The sequence below is a fragment of the Platalea leucorodia genome (assembly GCF_965183815.1).
Source record: "Platalea leucorodia genome assembly, chromosome: 8".
NCBI classification, from domain to species: domain Eukaryota; kingdom Metazoa; phylum Chordata; class Aves; order Pelecaniformes; family Threskiornithidae; genus Platalea; species Platalea leucorodia.
The window spans coordinates 27,213,403-27,232,528 of NC_138830.1; the positions used below are offsets into that span (position 1 = coordinate 27,213,403).

Below are 19,126 nucleotides of genomic sequence, written 5' to 3' on the forward strand. Positions count from 1 at the left end.
GGACATATTCTTGTCTTCATCATCAAGCATATCTTTTAGCTGTTGACGAGCAAACTCCTCAAATACCAGCTCTGCTTCACTGAAATGGAAGAAACACAGGTCTTTCAAAATTATGTTAGCAATTTTTTTATACCAGCAGACTAAAGGCAACATATAGGAAGAAGAAGAGAAGCCCGGAGCAGACTCTGGTAAGGTTTCCTTTGTCTTCAAAGGGATTTCGATCACATTCCCACAGGCACCATCTTCACTGGTGGTATTCTAGCTAGTATGAAAAGCAGTTGATTGAGCAAGTCAGGACACAAACTGAGGAGGTTTTAATCTGTACCGAATCATGTCCATTCCAGCTAAATATTTATCAGCTAGCTGAAGAGTCTGTAGCCTGAAAGGGTCTTTGTCTAGAAATAAAATTTGAAACCTTTCATCCTTATTCCTTCTGTACTAAAATAGGGGCACATGGTCAAACCTATTGAGTTACTGAAACTTAAGAGCTACAGAGCATCAGCTGACCACGAACACATCCCTCCCTCCAACTGTGAGGCAAAACATATTCTCTTAAACCAGTTTCACATGGTCAGTCATTGCTGTTCAACTGATAGCAGTAATTTGTCAAGCCACAGTAACTTACTCACTTTTGATTTAAGCTCATACTCTGTGAACCCTGTGGATTTTTGTATAATTTTGAGGAGTTTTCAAAGAGTCAATGCACAATTGCAGCTAGAATGTGAAATATCATTAAAAGAAACTTACTCATCCTTCCCTGAAGTCATCAGCATGCAGTAAAGAAGGAGAGAAGACACACCAAGTAGTTAGAACAGTGGATGCTAAACAAGCAAAAATTTATAAACTGACAAGACAAACAGTGACAAGCAGCAGGATTTGCAGCAATACAAGGAGAATTCCAGAAAGTCTCAAAATGTGCATACATGCACCTGATGAAGCAAAACTTGATCTCCCGAATGGAAAAGCACTCTGGCAATGTTGCCCAAGACATCAGAAGGGCTCAGAAACAAAGACAGATTTTCCCATTTATGCTTGCTAGCGGTCACAGCTGTGAGAGACATCTGTGCACACACTTCTACTCAGAGATGACAGTGCTTGCGTGATATGATGTTAGTCTTAATTGGTCTGTCACCGTAATTTAAGTAGTCAGCTGATGAGAAGATGATGTTCTTGTTCAATAAACATGAAGGTATTAAAATCAAACAAGGTCAGAATACAAAAAGGCCTAGGTGGTCTCTCATTAGATAGTCCATGCACTTGAGGCAATACTTCTGATTTCATCCTTGCCTAAATATAATCCTGAGACCTTTGGCACTTGTGTTTCTTTAATGGGATCTTTGCTAACTACACCGTAACGAATCTTGCTTGCTAGCAGGATTCCTTGGAAGATGTTTCAGGACAGCCTAAAATAAGCAGAACAGACTGTATTGCAGTGATGAAATGGGGGCAGGGGTTTTTTTGTTCTCACAGTTACTTTAGCTTTAGCAAGTAACAGTTGCTTCACTGGCTTACTTCTCATGAGTTTAAGTCAGGGAGCAAAGCGCACCTAGGCCATTGTTCTACAGAAGTCGTCAGGGATCTGGGATGCTTCAGATGACTGGATAACTCGCTACCTGGAGAATTCCCACCCACAATGCACACTGAAATCAAGGGCAACAAGTGGCGACTAGCACTGCTGGAAAAGTCAGCATTAGAAGTGTGCCAAATGGGGACAGTCTAGCCAAAATGCCTCAAAGGATGGATCATTTAAAGACATTCATGACGGTGTGTATCCAGACTTGGAAAGGATGGTTTCCTCCACTCACAGAAGCCGATATGAAGTCTGGAAAGTCTCAGGGCATGCATGCTTGATTGAAATGGATTTAAAATTAAATATTTAGAACTTTAAAAATTTCCAACGCATAAAGCATTGTTCTCATTTCATTTTTCCTCCAATTTTTATTCTTTAAATAGTCTGCTCTCTTTCCCCTCTTTGAAGTACATTCATTAGTATGGGAACGGTGACATCAATGATGTGGGTGAAGCTGAGTGATACCCACCAATGCGGTTTGAAGCCAATGTTATAAAATGGGTTGAAGGGGGAAAAATAGGTATCGTTTCAGTTGGGCATATACTTTACTGTCAGATAAATGCTTATTGAATCAATACATAAGTAGTGTGGCAGTAATGCTTATCATATAACTCAGATGTAAGATTACATTCAAAGATGCACTACTTTACCTTCAGGCTGCTATACTGACACGTAGCTTGTTAAATGGCTACATGAGCACCCTAGCAGGAGTTAAGCTCACTCCACATAGTTATCTTGCTGTCCTGTGGCTTATTTAACATGATAACATTGAAAAATTTTCAGGAACCTGAAAATGGGTAGAGGGTTTGTTTTTTTTTTTTTAACTGGCATCCCAGCAATTGTTTTGAAGGTTGGGAAGGGAGTGGCTGGGTTCAAGGATCAACGAGGCTCCAAAATGTCATCATGCTCTCTGCAGAGGGTTTTCTGTAAGCTTTTATTACACAGCCACAGAAATGATTCCATATAATTAAAGTTGTGGCATATGGTAATTTTCATTATAAGCTTGCTTCTAACCTCTCTTAACTTTATGGGGGGAAAAAAGGGAGTAGGCTGTGTTATTTTTCAAGACGTTACAGTGCTTAACAAATTCACTAATTTCTGAAAGTTACAATACCAATAAAGGGCATGTATAGTTTTAATATTAAAGGGACAAAGCATTTATGAGTTTCTTGAAACCAGCCCTTTCGTGCAAGTTTAACAAGGGAGCAGATAAATGACCATTTGTTGAACAACAGTCAAAACAAAGGCCAGTGTCCAAGACATAGACACAAAACGTAAAACATCAGGAGAAGGGCAGGAAAACCCAGACCAAAGAACTCATGCTGAGACCACAGCCTTGAGAAAAACCCAGCAGGAGCTTCTGGGCTAACTCCTGACTAGGAAAGGTCTTGGAAGCATGAAGAGACAAAGCCTAGTTTGAACCGATCTTTAAAAGAAACAGATCTCTATGCATTTTTGCCAACAGGCAGAAAAGAGAGACTGCCAATGCGACAGGAGCTGCTTTGCCTAAAAATAACCACCTGTGAACCACATGGGTCCAAAAACAGCTGCAAAACCAGCACACACGAAACATGCAAACGCTGGCCTACAAGAAGTCCAAGACAGGGAAGCTATAAATAAACATGGGAAAGGAAAGGTAGGAAGCCATTCCTTTTCTGCCTCCTCCAGGCACAGAAAAGAAAGAGCAATCTGCAATAGCCGTGCACTCTGATAGACCTGCTTTTTACTGAGTGATGAATGCTTCAGAGCTCACTCACAGACAAATAAAAAGGGAAAAGCAATCTGCTGTGAAATACAGCACACAGCAGTTGATCACACTTGCCCCAGTTTGGCCCTAAAAAAATGAAAAAATGTTCTTGAGAAGCTTATCTTTCTGAGGTTCTCTGCACTCAAATCAGCCCTGCATGATTAAATATACTGATGCTACACATGTTTTATTTACTTTTGCCATAAATCACCTTGGCTAGAGAAGGGCAAAGGATATTACTGCACTGCAAGGAATAAATCATTTTTTTAATCCCACTTTAGCTTTGACTCTATAAAATAGTTGCTTTGACTTCTTTCTCCCAGCTGTGTCTTAAGACAAAGTGACAGTCAAGTAAGCAGAGAGGTGCAATAGGCAAACTGGTTACTACTGACTCATCGGTAAAAACAAAAGAGAATGGAAAAAGAAGATAAGGAGTGATCTCAAAATTCCCTGTGCATGCACCCCTGCCTACACCCACTGCAGAGGCTGCTGAACAAGCCAACAAAGAAAAATTCCATCTTGTGGGGCCTTTGAGAGTCTAAACACTGTTTGTTGAAGCTCCATCTCTACAATTAAGTCTTGATTCACTTGATTCCAAATTAGATGTTATTTCACTAATGAAACACATCTTATTTCTCAGAGTTTATGAACTAAAGTGGTAGAATAAAAATTTAAAAAGCATGGATTCACAATTGGGAAGAGTGATTAGGCACAGGGCATGGAAAACTACCAGCCAATAAAGCTGGAAAGAGTTTTAGTTTACCAGCTTCATATGGAAGGCTGTTTTATTCCCTGTAATGAGCTCAGACACCACATTCCAGCACAGTTTTCAAGTCAGCTATGCAGGCTTCAGAGGAATTTTCTGTTGTGTTACAGTATCTTTTTTTAAGAGAAAGCATTTATTTTTTGAGTTAACCATTTGTAGGGCTTTCCCATGGGACAAGCTCCCGAAACTACTTGTATTTTTTTTTTCAATTTGTAAGAAACTCACAATTTCCATCTGTACAAAAGACATGAACCCTGGCTGTCTTCTGACAGCAAGCTCCTAGAAGACTTTGATGTAGCAAACAATACGTGGGCTGTGCCTTTGGTAAGAGGATGTGTTGGGGGAAACGATCTGAGAAATATTGCAGTTCTCCATTTCCCTTGTAAAGTCTTCTGCCCACATCCTTTTGAGCACACTATATAAACGAGTATATCAGCCATCCTTTGAAATGATCTTAGAAGGGAGAACTGACTGACTTCCATTTTTCCTCATACCACAAATGCTTCTGCCAGCATTATCTGCCTGAAGCATAAGTAATAAAAAGGGGGTTGCAGCATTGTTAACACCAAAAAGTCATGTAAAAAAATTCACACCGTCCTAAAATTGTAAAATTCTTTACAGTTGCCTAAGCCTTTGGATGATCCTTGTTTGAAGTGTTCAAGCTTTTCTCCATATCCATGAAAGCCCCAGATTTTGCAGCCCGGAGCTGCCCACCAGCCCCCTGCCCTGCGAGGCTCCCCACGGACGCTAGATGGCCCTGACCAGCCACCGCGCCTGGGGCCACCGGTGCCAGCCCCTCACCAAGCTCCTGGGCAGGGGGGTTGCTGCAGGGAAGCCTGAGGGAGATGCTTCAGTATGTACAAGCTACCAGAAGAGACGGAAGACCCTTGCCAGAGCAGGTCTCCCACAACGAGTCACCCATTTGAAATCACGATCAAGTGTGCAGCAGTGTCAGTGCTGTGCTGGAGGAGCTTTGCTGGCCTGCAGCACGAAAGGGAAACCTGCAGCATGGGCACAGCTATGCTAACAAAACATTTGCTTCACAGCAGCTTCTCCAAGGTGAGCCAACCTTATCAGTCCTATGGACTAACCCTGAGGACCCGATTTCCACCTCACAGGCCAGCTGGAGGCAGCTTTGGGCTGCATGCTGCTGCGGGGTGTCCTGTGCTACTCCTCGGTGACGTGGCTATCTCCTGTGTGGCCACAGCAGAAAGGGGGTGAGAGGGGAACAGGCCTTGTGGATTTGTCCTGAAGGTGCTTCCTAGACTCATCGCACTACTCTGATAGGGGTGTAACATGCACAAAAAACTTCTCCTGTGAGCATGTTCTGTGTGTGTGCTGAGAGGCCCTGCTGGCACAGCTCACAGCAGGGATTTTCCCAGTGGAAATGAGTTTCCTATGGTGCAATTCTCAAAGAGGAGTGAAGAAACCTACCTTTCCCCACTCCAGCACATCCGTAATTAGCAAATACTGATTCCCAACCAGAGTAATTGAGTGTGGAGAGGATCACCAGTCTCTCTTCTCATCACTCACATTTGATTCCTCCAACAATTTCACACAATAAGGACTGAAGTCACCCCTCTCTAATGCTTCCAGTATAGAACATGGTATCTATCTTGGGATAACTCCTTTCATAGCCTCCCCCATCTTCTTCCAGTGGTCATGTTCTTAGATATAGCAGCTTTAGGTAAGTTTGGGCCCAAAGAAAAAAGAAAGAAAAAGAAAAGCAGTGCAGAAGCAACCATGGGTTTTTGTTTGAAGCCCATGCAACTTTGTCTAAATACAGAGGGCAGGACAAGATGACTCATCTATAACAGCTCCAGCTTTGAAATGCTGGCATAATGTTTTGTGTTCAATAGTTGCTTCAGATGCTGTACAGGAGCTTCTGATTTAGCACAAGCACCTTACAGTTTCTGTATGTTCACCATTAGAGAACAGAGCCAGCCACGGCCTGAGGAAGTGGGAGGAGAACACCGATGCTCAAGACAGCCTGCAGTTTTGGAATCTGATCCCAAGCCTCGACACGCCTGGGGAAGGCTAGCTCCTTACACTGCTTTAAAGTTCCCACACTTCCATTTACTGATCTGACTCTGAAGAGACATTCCTCTCAGATACCCACTGAACACGAAGGCCACATCACAGACACCATGGCCAATGCCACATCAAGATAACAGGGACTCTAAAATCATTAACAGTTTTATCACCTCTTAACTTTGCTTAAAAGTATTTTGCTTTTTACAATGCTCGTGTGTCTAAGGTGTTTTCTGTGACAGATTCTTGTTTGCTGTATAGGAATCTGGCTGGGAATTGTTGACAGCTTCACTCAGGACATTTTGCACAGTAGTTATGAGATTTAACTGTTGCAGTGCTTCCTCAAGCCCCTGTGCTTTGAGTTGTGATTCCATAGATGAAAGACAAAAAGGGAACATGACCCATTTCCACCTTCTCCCATTTTAGCATCCCTTCTTCTCCCTGTTATTTTGTGCCTTGAGGTTAAGAGAGAGAGATATATATACACATGCATACACATATACACACAGAGAGCAGCCCCCATACTGGAGTCTTGTAGACTCTAAAGGCTTCCTGTAGAACAAATCACTATAACCCTTGCAATGGTAAGATTTCACATGAGTCTGTTAATGAAGAAAGGCAAAACCCAGGCATAACTGACCTGCTGGGTTCTTCTCCTCAGGTTTTGGGTGCATGAGACGAAACGGCAGCTCTGTGCCCACTTCACTTTGGGGAGAAGAGAGAATGCATCAGATCCACAGCTCTGTTCATGCCTGGTTCAGTCCCCTTCCCACCTCAGGCCAGCCCAAGCCCTGAACTCCAGCTTCACTCCTTCTTTTATCTTTTTCTAATCATAATGTTCCCCTCAAAAACAGTTAAACTCTGATTTCTCCACAAATATCCCAGGCATATCCACTTTAATAAACTGGGTTTATTATGTGCTGAATGTACTTGCATGTACACAAAATCAGAGATATTTTTGTAATTACTTCATTTTCACAGCTGAATGCACAGACTTCTTATTTCTATCAGCTTAAGGGATAGGTTTTTGGGTTTTTTTTTTAGGGAGGTGGGAAAGGGAACAGGAAAGAGGGTAAAAAGACGAATTAACAACTACAACTGCATGGTCTGAAAAGGAAGAGGACATTTACCTGGAGGTGAGGTCTCCCAGCATGCTACAGAAGAAAACAAAGAGAAAAACACAACCACGTTTAGTGCCTTTCCATTCAAGTGCTCTACCAAATGCTGTTTTATTGGTGGACTATTGAAATCACCTTCCTCATATACTTTTTTCTACTTGCCACAAAGCATAACATCCAAATAAACTTGTTTTTTAAAAAGGTAATTTTCACTTTTCATGTCCTTCCCGTGGAGAAAGGGTCTAAGTTTTTGAACTTCTGACCAAGTGTTGGGCATGGCTCCATTTCTGAGAGCCAAAGGACATAGGCAATCAGAGGACCACAGAAGGAAGCAGCCATTTTATCACTCTTTAGGCAAATCATTGACTCATTTTTGTACTAGAAAGGATAGATGAATGAAATACAAATGTAAACAGTGACTATCACCAACAGAGTTATCCTTGTCCTCTTCTGCACTGTATGCTGGGAACTAGCTCATGTTGATAACATCAGCTTCATCCAGAAAGCTGGCTCAATGCAGAACCTGAGCTACAGTATTTATGACTCTGAGGCAGACGTCTCTACCTTCTGCTCTGGGAGAACAAGAATGCCAACATAAAGGCTCACACAAAGTTTCACTTTAGTTCTCAAAAAATAAGTTATGGCTTTGAAACAAAAAATTGCAATGCAAACCAGAGGTTCATACTTCAGCTGTAAAGTCATATGGTATCTAAGGAAGGTAATCCAACCCCTCTGGCTCAGGACAAGTTCTTTGGATATGCCAAGACTGATTTACAGGCAGTTTATGCTTTAGAGGGAGCCTGATGTCCTACAACATGTGCCCTTTCTCTTAGGGTGGACTGTCCTGCCCTCTCCCCACTAGTCAATGAAGTACACACACTCCCCTCTCTTAACTCTATGCAGATGTAGGAAAAAGCCTGTTATTCTTACCCTGGAACAGTGAGCTTCACTTTGACCTTGTAGGAAACCAAAATCCCCATCACCGTCTTGTCTATTCCATCCTTAATACTACCAGAGAAAACAGACAGCAGTGTTAGGCAGCGTAGCAACAGAGCAACAATATATGCCTGGAGCAAGAACTAGGTGAACATCCTATTCTCCTGAAAGTGATAGAGCCTCAGGGACAGCTAATACCTCTCCAGATCTGTGATCACTATTCACCCTGAATGAACATGATAGGCTAAGTCATGCAGCTTAGATCTACCCATCTGGACACACATTTACAGGTACAAACTCCTGATATGAATGTCTCCTCCATCCTCCCTTCTTCTTTATAACCCTCCTCTAGCTAAGACCATTTAAAACTCCACTCACATGGTACTAGAAGCCAAGTTGGTGTCCTCATCCTTTAGCTTTCCATCCAGAGCTATTTCTCGGGTCTCCCGGTTATTTGCCAGCAAGGGCAGAAGTGTCAGTGTCTTGGTCAGGCTGCTGTTTGGCTGCACCTTTTCCCTGAAAATAAGCAGCAGGTGAGAGAAGGAAAGTGATACACTCTCCAATTTGCATTATACACCCAACCAAGAGAATTTCAAAACAGATTACAAAACCATCCAAAAGATGTGGAATTTATCTGTCCAAATTTAGTCGTCTACAATGCAAATGTCTACATCTAAACCAGTCATAAAAATTCCCCTTCTAATCAGCAGAGAGGAACAAGCACTTGCAGAAAATTATTAATTTCACATTAAGGCAGACTTCTAAAGTAGGTCAAACTATGCTGCAGACCTCTAAATTTGGACAAAATAAATCCTAGTTTGGAAGACCAGTACTCAATGGAAAACATGTCCCTAAGCTACAGAGAAAAAAAAAAAACAGAAAAATATAAAATGTCTGGGTGTGTCCAACCCTACTCACAAAGCACAGTTCAATACTGTACTGCCAATGCAGTGCAGTGCAAAAAAGCAAGTTGTTCTCCACACTGTCAATAGGCTCGAGGTTTTCACAGGCTTTCCAAGGCCAGAAGAAAACAAATGAAATGGTGTGAAAAGGACTGACCTCAAGCTAGAGCATCCATGACTTCCACTCAAACAGCAGCACCTTTCAGAAAAATGTTGTATCTCTATTTAAAGATTTCAAGCAATGGGGAGCCTTCCACAGCCTCTGCTAAGTTTTTCTAGTAGGCAATTACTCTTCAAACAAACCCCCTCTTCTGCAACCTCCCTCTGTTCTCTGAAAAAAAAGTGCAGAGTACCGGCTGCCTATGAGAAAAGGACACCAGCTGCATCCAGAGAGTACAGGTGGTGTGGGGGATACACACACTAGGTGAGAGGAGAAGAGAGCGCACTGTAACAGCAGGCAACTGCAAGACTATAGCTAGGAGTACCCCCCCATTGCTGAGGAGGAGGGTAATTAAAAGGGTGCGAAGGAGCAAGAAGGGATGAGCAGAGCATTCACTCACTGTGCTTCCTCAGCAGCTACCACTTTTGTATAGTAGTCACTGGAGTACAAAACCACATTGGCAACCTGCTCCACTGAATGAGAAAGGAGAAAGCAGACAATCAGTTGTGCGTACGCATCAGAAACAACATAGCTGTGCCCCCTCCCCCCCAACCCCGAATCTCAGGAATGGAAGATGTGATGAGGACAGCAGGAAAACCCATCCATTTAGAGCACGAAGGGACCACCAGGTCAGACAGCCTGACCTGGATAGAGACCAATGGCACACAAATGGCAAAAGACTATCTTCCCTGAAAGGCATCCAGCCTTGATTTGGAGATGACAAAAAGTCAATAACCCATGGTTTCCCCTGGAAGCCTGCTCTTTCCACCATAAAGATCTCCCTCTTCTTCTCTAAGCGCATCTGCTTTTATCTCTGGTCACTGGTATCTCTTGTGTATCTATAGCCAATGCATTTGCATTCAGGAGACATCATCATCAAGCAGACTGGATACCAAACTGCAGTCAAGAACTTGTGATAATAAATGGCTTATATTCTCCAATCAAACACCAAAAAAACACCGTAGGGTAGTTCTGACTGAAACACTGATGAGGAGAAAATCTGGGGATCAACAAGGTCTTATTAAGCCTGACAGAGGCATGTCAGCCTAAAAATATTTGGGAACCACTAGACAGTGCATCCAAGACCAGCACTGAATTGGCTTTCTCTAATATAGCGTTTTGTAAAAACCTCAGCAACTTCGTTCCCTCCTTGCCTTCCCCTCTCTTTCTCATCCTTTGTCTCTCAGACTGTCTTCCACAGGTCCAAGTGCAATGGGGCTTGTGGGATGAAAACATGCAGTGCCACAAATAAAACACAGGCACAGTACTGAAACTCCTCTGAAACTCAGCCCCTGCCCTCAGCTTCCTCAGGAGGAATTACACCATCGCTGGCAGAGCGGCTGTTTCTCACATTGCCAGATGTTTCTGAAACCCCAGGCAAAATTGTATGCAACCTAGGCACATTCACAGTTAGCAGGAGCATCACATTGACAGGGGAGCCCTTCCTCCCAGCCTCACCAATGAGGTGGATTTTTCCCCACAGCACCTGCCTTGACTGCTGCAGGTGCCAGACCCTTTCTGTTTACTAGAGGGGACATACTGGTGCTTGAAATTAAGCCATACAAGTAACCATGAGAGTCAGGAAAAAGGCTGCAGTGTTTCACTTGATGAACAGCAAACAAACAGCAACAGACAAGGTGGAGGGACAAATTCCTGACTTGTCCCACGCTGCCTGCTTAAGCTGTTACAAGCACTAAATTCTGGCTGTCTTTCAGTCCTCTGACCATTCAGTCTTCTAGACCTCAAAAAATCCCAAGCAACAGTAAAAACATACCTTGGACTTTGATCTTCTTCACTGTTTTCTCTGTGCTGTTGTTGATGGTGATAGTGACTGGAATGGGCTCGCCATGGTAGTACACCTAGAAGGAATCTGATGCTCAGAAATCCAGCCAGGAGGCTTCTGCCAAGCCCTAAACCCCTCTAGTCCCCCCAGATTACATCTCCTCACAGAGGCCAGGTAAGGCAAGATGACCCTTCCCAATGATTAATGACCCTTCCTTGAATGACTTATTTAGCCTCAAATGCATCTTGTAATGGGGTCTCAGCCCCCCCTAACAGTAGCTACTGACAGAAATTACATTAGAGCCCTTGAGTGCTGGGCCAAGTCAGTCTCAGCTAAGACGGTCTGAGTAATACACAAAGTAGCTGCTTTGGGCAACAAAATGCCTATTGGCATGCCAATACTATGATGTCCACAGCCCCAGGGCAGACTCCTCACCTCTTTACTGAGGCAAGCTTTCAAGTGTAATGGCTTGTTGGACATGAAGAACTGCCAGGTGGTCTCCGCACAAGGTTGGGGTCCTGGCTTCTCTGGAGCATATTGCACCTTACGGATCAGCAGACGTGCAGAGTTCCTGGGAAGGAGCAGAGGACAACATGGTCGTACTTTGTGCTTAGCAGAGGCAGGAGTTCTGCATTCACATGTGCTTACACCCAAGAAGCCCGGTGACAAGTGGGGCAAATCTGAACACTCAGCCAAGGTGCATTACTGAACCACCCACCCCCTTTAAGAAGGGCAAAGCTGAAGACAGACACACATGTTCTGTTACCTCTTATGAATTCTCTCTTCCACATTCTCTGTTGAGAAAGCTTTCACCTCAAAGTCCACCCCACAGCTCTGCCAGAGAGAAAGAAGACGGCTGTGAAACCAGTGTCAAAAGCCAAGAACATCTGCAGATGTTTAAGTATCTTTCTATACACCAGAAATTAGCAGATTCCTGCCAGCTGTAAATTTTTCTGGACTCCTACCATTATAATAGAGATCTCTGCCAACTGGTGTGGCAGCATCCACCTGTCCCATGCTGGTTCTGATAAATGAAGCTTAGTTTCCAGCCTTGGACAGATGACATCCCTACTCCTAAAAGGCTTTCTGTGAGAGCAGTGCTGCAGAGGTCACAGCATGCTACAGGTTATAAGACTGATCAGCCTGCAAGGCTCTGCAGTCCGCCTGGGGTTTCTGAACTGAATTTCTGAATGGCTTTGTAATGCCAATACCTGACTTAGGGTCAACCTTCTTACTTCCCAATGTCTAAGGGCTGATCAGGCTGAGTTGACCTTTGTTTTAATGGGTTTATACTGCCATGGGACATATGTGTGAGTCCCAGATAACTCTCTAGAGAGCAATATGGGAATTTTTGCTAGAATATCATTCCTTGGCAAAAAACACAGCTTCTCCTTGTGGCACTGGATTCTACAATCTGCATCCCACCTTGCCCAGCTGTTAGTCTAGCTCAGCTGTTCAGAGAAGTGTCCAGTGAAGTATAAAAGGAGTACTGTAAATCGTGTCAGAAACCTTGCAGAACATCTCATTATCTGGTGACTTTTAGTCCAGGGGTTTTGTTTTGTTTACACACATGTGCAAGCCAGCCCTTCTCTGCATTTGTTTTAATTCAGAAGCAGGTCTTAACACATGCTGTTTATAGGGATCTATGAGATTTTAGGCACTCTGTCTCCTTTTCTCTCACGTAGCCTGACAGCTACAATCATTTTATGTGCAGCCAACCCACAAATCATGTGGTACCCTTAAGGAAACTACAAGCGTTGCAGATTTAGTAGTCTTGCTGCTATTTGACTAGATTCCCTTTCTTATTCTGAGGACATAAATTCCAAGTCTGTGACACACACTTGTAGCTCTTAAGTCAAATTCCTGACATTTGTGGCATAGCACAGTAAACCCCAGTATCACCTTATTCTACTCTCGAGCTAGCCAAATCAATTCACATGACTTTTTCCATATGACTTTTCTCAACCATGATAAGCACAAGTGTCCCACTGGTCTCACCTTATCAACATCACGAGGTGCAGGCTGCAGACAGACTGAACAAGGCAGGTAATCTGGAAACTGTGGGAGGAAGAAGAGAAAAATACCCCAAAGTAATAACACAAAGATTTCCAACTCTGAGGTGCTCTAATTAACATATTGCTCACAAAAGGTACAAAGCAATCCTGGAGACAACAGGTCACTCACTGTAATATAGTAACCCTTTGAAGTTCTGGCTAAGATAGGGGCCTTAATATACTGGGCCTTATATTTGCCTTGTATGAACAAGTCCTTCTCTTCCAAAAGTACTCTAATAGCCAAGGGAGGGGGCAGGAGAGAAAAAGAGACAAAAAGTAAAACAAGTCCAAGTACGTGAAGCACCTGGTCTAAAAATCAAACAGAGCCCTAGAGGCACAGCTTAGAGTAGAAGCTGGAACACCTGGCTCCCCATCCGAGATAATCAATACAGCTCACAGCAGTGCTACTCACTGTTCACATGGGCTTGACGTTTGAGCAAAGCACCTCTGTGTCAGAAACCCAACTAAGGCCACGAAGACCAGCCAGCCGCCAGCCAGTGCCCATTCACTCCTGGCCTGGGCAGGGTCAGCAACTCCAGGCCCAGACATCAACGATGAAGGCTGCAGAGTAGCTCATGGAGACTGAGCGCTAACACCCCAATAGAGACTCCAGCAGTTAGAAGATCACTAGACTGTATTTGAGTGGTTAATACCATTACAACAGGTACCAACCCATTTAGCAGAATCATTCAAAGACTTAATTGTTGCTGTATCAGAGCATGTGGTTTTCAAGCCTGGATATTCCTAGGGAATACTAAAGCAGATATGTCACTGACAGTACTGGAAGCATATCCTGTCAGAATCAGAATTTGGCAATGAGCTATTATTTGTTGACAACATCTGGTAAAGAGCTTTTCATCCGCTTGTTTGATCCATAAAATTTCTAAAGAGAAAGGGTTTGGCACTTTTCTCTGTGAGCACTGGGGCAATAGTATAAAGTATTTCAGCCCCTCAGGAATGGGGAAGACAAGGATATATGAGGCTGTTGCTAGCATAAAGCCATTGCATGTTTCCTTGCCTTTTCAAGGAAAGCACTTTTCACATGCAGTTAGGATCTTCTTGCACTTTACCACTTAGGATGGTAAGAAAAAAAAATTGGTACGTTGTCTGTCACTCAAAGTTGGAACTTTGCATAACATAAGTTCACTATTAATCCCTGTCTTTGGTCCATCACCAGATCTCGGCCGCCTGGTAATAACAGAAGAAGAAGAGGGTCAGAGGCTCTTATGAGATACTTACTGTAAAGAAAAAGGGATAAGCATTTTTCCCCAGCTTCTTTAGCAGAGATTCCTGCAAGTGGGAGAGAGACTCTGGCTTGTCAGCAGGTGGGTACACTTGGACCCTAGAGAAGAACAGGTCCCGTCGGAAGGTGAGGCCAATCACATCAATGTCTTCCTGGCCATACCGGAAAGCACAGGTCAGGGATACATACACTGGAAAGAAGCACACGACAGGTAAAGCATGCAGCAGGCTAACAATGCAGCCGGGGTGGGATGTAAAATCTTCCTGCACCATAGAGTCAGGGAAACCCATTTCAACACTGTTGTATAACCCAGCAAGTATTCATACCATATGTAAGAACATATATTACATTGAGTAAGAAGGCCATTCACTGGGGAACAGAGTTACATTTGTACCCTTAAAACAATAAAAAATGTTCTATCTCAGCATCTCACTTCAAAAGAGGACTAACAATGCCTGAAACATATGTTGCATAAAACCTCAAACCTTTTTTCCCCTTGATAATTGCAGGATCCACCAATACAACACCATCTGAAAGAATGGAAAAAAATAAAAGAGATTAACAGAGGATAATCAGGGTTGAGAGAGCAGGAATGGTAGCCCGTATCCTTGTGGACTTACCTACAGGTTCCACATTCCCTATGTTGTCAATGAAGTCCCGCTTTCCCAGGTAGATGGTCAGCTGTAAGGATATGATGACCATGGTTGAACTACAAAGTGTTGACAGTTGTGTGGTGGTGTGTTGCGGGGGACACACACAGTGAAGAGCTATAAATCTTGTAGAGATCATAACAATTCCATTTTAAACAGAATATTTATTTTTTTCCTGCAAACATGCAATCCCCACCAGACTCAACAGGATTATTCACGTGCTTTAGGACATCAGAATTGAAGACCTGATGTAGACCAGCTCCCAAAAGTACAACATAAATACTTGTGCAAGGGACAAAGAACTGTAAAGATTTTTGGTTCCATCAGGTTGGAAAGACAATGAATTAGCTTTGTTTTAAACATTTACCAGCAGGAGTACAACCCAGGAGGCGCGAGAGGCAAGTTGCCTTCCTCTTGTATTATAATATATGAGAAGCTTGCCCTATAAACTATGTTTACGTCATCTCCTCAAACTTAGAGCTAAATACAGTTCATGGTCCTTCAGAAAAAGAATGAAGAGGACAGGAAAGAGCTTTGTAATAAGTCTCCTGTCTGACTACAAGTAAAACTCATACCTATATAAACACCTTATTATGGTACTTACAGCTTTGTCACGGGTGCTTTTTTTGAAGATAACTTGTTTATGAGGAGAACTAGCATTCTTCCCACTTGTCCCTGTCTTTTGAGACTCAGGGCAGCTCATGGTCAAAGATGGGTATGTGACTGTGGGTGAATGAAGCTTTTCTGCCCCAAAAGGTCCTGGGAAAGATGTCAGAAAAAATAGGTGGATGAGATAAAAGCAGAATTATATTTGGTGGGTAAAGCACTCTATTCCCATGTATAGTTTACCAAAAACTATTTCAATAGATACTCAGGTGCAGCACAGAAAGTGGGTTTCTTTTCATTTTAGCAGTTCCTCATTAAAAAAAAAAACCAAAAAAACCAAAAAAAACCAAACCATAAAAACATCTGTTTAAAAACAGCTCTTCGGAAACATTATAAAAGACCAAGAACTCTTTTTAATTCATATTAAAAAATTAGTAGACTAGTAGAAAAATCTGGAGGGGAAGGGATAGCTTGGCCTTTGCAGAGAGGTTTGTAGAGAGTAATTTTGTGAAGAAATCTATGAGTACAGATAAAGGTAATCTGATCAACACAAAGTACTTAGATTTTCAAAAGGTACGTCAGATTTGTCATCTAAATTGTCAAGAGATAAGAAGGAAGGTCATTTCACTCATTAATAATGGGATAAAATATAGGAAATAAAGAATATCAATACATATGGGTTTTGGCTGCTTTCAGGGTTTGGATTGTTTGGGGGGTTTTGTTTGGTTTTGTTGGGTTTTTTACCATTGCAAGTATACAACGGCACAGTGTCATCTGTCCTGGGACATTTGCTATTGAACAAACTTGAATGAATGGAAAGAAGCCTAGATAAGGAGTGAATAGCCTGCCCACAGACACAAAGCTGTTCTGGATTCCCAAAAATAAAGCTGTCTATGTTAAGTTGGAGGAGTGCTTCATGATGCAGACTGGATAGGTGATGAAATACCGCATATTCTATAATGGTAAGTGAAAAGTATTGCACTCAAAGAAAATGCAACTATAGTCTGACATGCACAGTTATACTTGGTATCACTTAGGATGAATGTCTTGACATAAGCAGAGAAGTTATTAGGAAATAAATCAAGAACACAGAGAACACCATTTATATCATTTCAGAACCTCTTACATATCCGCATCTTGGATACGGCATGTTCAGTCTAAGAACTAGAAAGGTGCTATGTATTGGTAAGGAGTCAGACCAAACCCCAAATGAGAACTCATCTGTCCTACTGTATTTTCCTAAATCAGAACCAAATGCAACCCATTATTTGTAGGGTATCATTGAACTCAAAACAGAATGGGTCTTAAGAATATAACAGTCCAGCTACCTGCCCAGAAAGGTAACAAATATGACCAGGGGCAGGGAACAGCTTGTACCCAAGGAAAAAACAGATGGAATAAGATTCTTCAGGAGGGTTAGAAAAAAAAGGACCAAAAGGACACAAGAGAGATCCAGAGAAAGAGATGTCCAGAAAACCTAATTGGTACAAAGCAGAGAGATTAGTTTTTCACTTTGTTGTAAGTCATAAAATAGCAGCATCCAGTTAAGTGATCAGACAGCAAATTCAAAATAAAGTGAAGCATTTCCCCACATAACACAAGATTCAAGAGTACAGTGTGTTGCTGCAGAAGGCTCTGGAAATCACCAATATGAATTGATTCACAGGATTAGATGCGTTCACAGGGAAAAGGCTTTTGGCAGATGTTGGACAGGATGATCCAGGTGCAACATTAACCCCGTAAGACTCTGAAGCTGAGGAGCAGCATCAGGAAAGGACGATGCTACACACGCCCTGTTCTTACACTTCTCCCTGTTGGACCTGTGTGCATGAGTACACTGTGTTGGACACACCGTTGGTCTGACAGTGCACGACTGTCCTTGCAGTTTGCTTCCATTCTATTTTTCTGCTTGCTTTCCCATTTTAAAACTGTTTCAAGAGTAGAAACAGTTTCTAGGGCCTATTTGCACACAACAAACTGTAGAAAAAGGAAATACTTCCCTTTTTAGAAAGCTGGAAAAAATGTAAGGTAGAGATTAAAGACAGACTTTACATGTTTAAGAATTTCTATTTTTATGAAGTACAGGTAGGTTTTCCACGTCCAGAATAGTATTTGCTGCTGAACAGACACCCTACTCATGCTGTAGACCCAAATAAACAAACCAGCAAATAACATTAAATACCTTGTGTTCCAAGTGCCACAGGAGCTGCCACGGGACAAAGACGTGAACTCCTAAACTACTGGAGAGAGAAGAATTTTCCACGCAGCCATGTCCTATGCTTCTTCGCATCTACCAGAGGGAATCACTAACCTCTTAGCAAATGAGGAAGACAATTTGTAGGGGATTTGAAAGCACGTCTCTAGTTGCGTCCATCCAGGATTTCAAGAATTAATCCCCTTCCAAGAGCAAATATTGTACCTGGGCTAAGATTCAACTGGAAAGTGGTTAAGTCAGCAACATAAAGCATTACCTAAGGAAGCTCAGATCGTCAATGAAGAGGTCTACAATGTCATACTCACATGCTTTGTAAAGACTACAGACTTACATAGAACAGGATGGTTACGGAAAGCAGCTTTATTCTAAAGCTCTTTCTCTATCTTCTCCTTCCTAGGGTTGCAAGCCATCCAGCCTGATAAGAAGCTGAACAGACAAGAGCCATTTATGAAAAAGGGAGTTTATAAAACACCAAACCAAATCTCTACAAATAGATGCCATTATGAAGGACTACCAAACATTGAGAACAATGTATTATTCTCATTATCAGTAAGCAGTTTATCTATCACTCCTCCAACATTGCACTGGCATGATGATGCAAAACAGTAGGTTGCTAGCTAGCACACCTCCCCTTCTTAATTTACTTATAGAATGAGGCACAGCATCCAAGATGTAAGACACATGAACGGAGATTTCAATCAGTCTAGCTTTTCTGTTCATGAATGTCCCAAGAATAGCTTTCCCCCCGCCATGAATTTGGTCTTGATATTATGCACAACAATATGTGCAATTTTTGGCTTGCAAGCTGCACAAACAGCTGTAGCTTTCCTCTGGGCTGCATCTGTTAGTTTGATTAGAAAGAACACATGATATCCTCTCCACTTGCCAGCCTGAAAAGCACCCTCCATCTCAGGCAATCTTGCAGTCACAAATCAAGCTTGCTTTTTGCAAACAATCACCAACATTTGCCTGAATATAGTGGCCTGGGTACACAAATTATTCAAAAAAAATGAACACAGAACTAGTGTTCCTCAGCTCTTTCAGTGTTTTCCAAATTCCAGCAACATTTTATTAACTGGAGGTGGATTATTTGGAGAGCTTAATCACTACTCTGTTTAATCAACTCTGGCAAACACAAACCAGCCAGCCCTAAAACATGGAAATTCACATGTGCCTGTGTTGCTGGAGGAAGGCCAGATCCTGATTGTAGGAAGTAGGGAAAAGACCCCAGAAATTAACCCACAAAATCAACACGCTCTATTTAGTCATACAATGCAAAAACGAAAAGGAGGAAGCTCGGTTTGTTTGTGCTGCTGCCCCTGCAGGACTGTCAGTCCTTCAGGAG

The 19,126-nt window shown here is 42.5% G+C and overlaps 1 protein-coding gene across 1 annotated transcript; it reads right to left on the reverse strand.

The window, feature by feature from the left end:
• SAG (S-antigen visual arrestin) lies at positions 1-15,708 on the reverse strand. Its single transcript, XM_082320367.1, has 14 exons — positions 15,565-15,708; positions 14,931-14,991; positions 14,796-14,840; positions 14,307-14,500; positions 13,012-13,071; positions 11,780-11,847; positions 11,449-11,584; positions 11,005-11,089; positions 9,631-9,703; positions 8,547-8,684; positions 8,163-8,240; positions 7,245-7,268; positions 6,755-6,819; positions 1-79 (listed from the first exon to the last, which is right to left on the reverse strand). The coding sequence occupies exons 1-14, from the start codon at positions 15,661-15,663 to the stop codon at positions 36-38; spliced, it is 1,170 nt and encodes a 389-aa protein (XP_082176493.1). The 5' UTR covers positions 15,664-15,708; the 3' UTR covers positions 1-35.
• Between the last annotated feature and the right edge of the window lie 3,418 nt (positions 15,709-19,126).

What these genes read in the sequence shown, in the direction of transcription:
- SAG (XM_082320367.1), bottom strand. Translation starts at nt 15,663, where the DNA reads ATGAGCTGCCCTGAGTCTCAAAAGACAGGGACAAGTGGGAAGAATGCT. An exon ending in AAAGCACCCGTGACAAAGCT is followed by an intron (nt 14,992 to 15,564) that starts GTAAGTACCATA and finishes ATATCCTTACAG; the next exon opens with CTGACCATCTACCTGGGAAA. An exon ending in AACTTGGCTTCTAGTACCAT is followed by an intron (nt 8,241 to 8,546) that starts GTGAGTGGAGTT and finishes TTTCTCTGGTAG; the next exon opens with TATTAAGGATGGAATAGACA.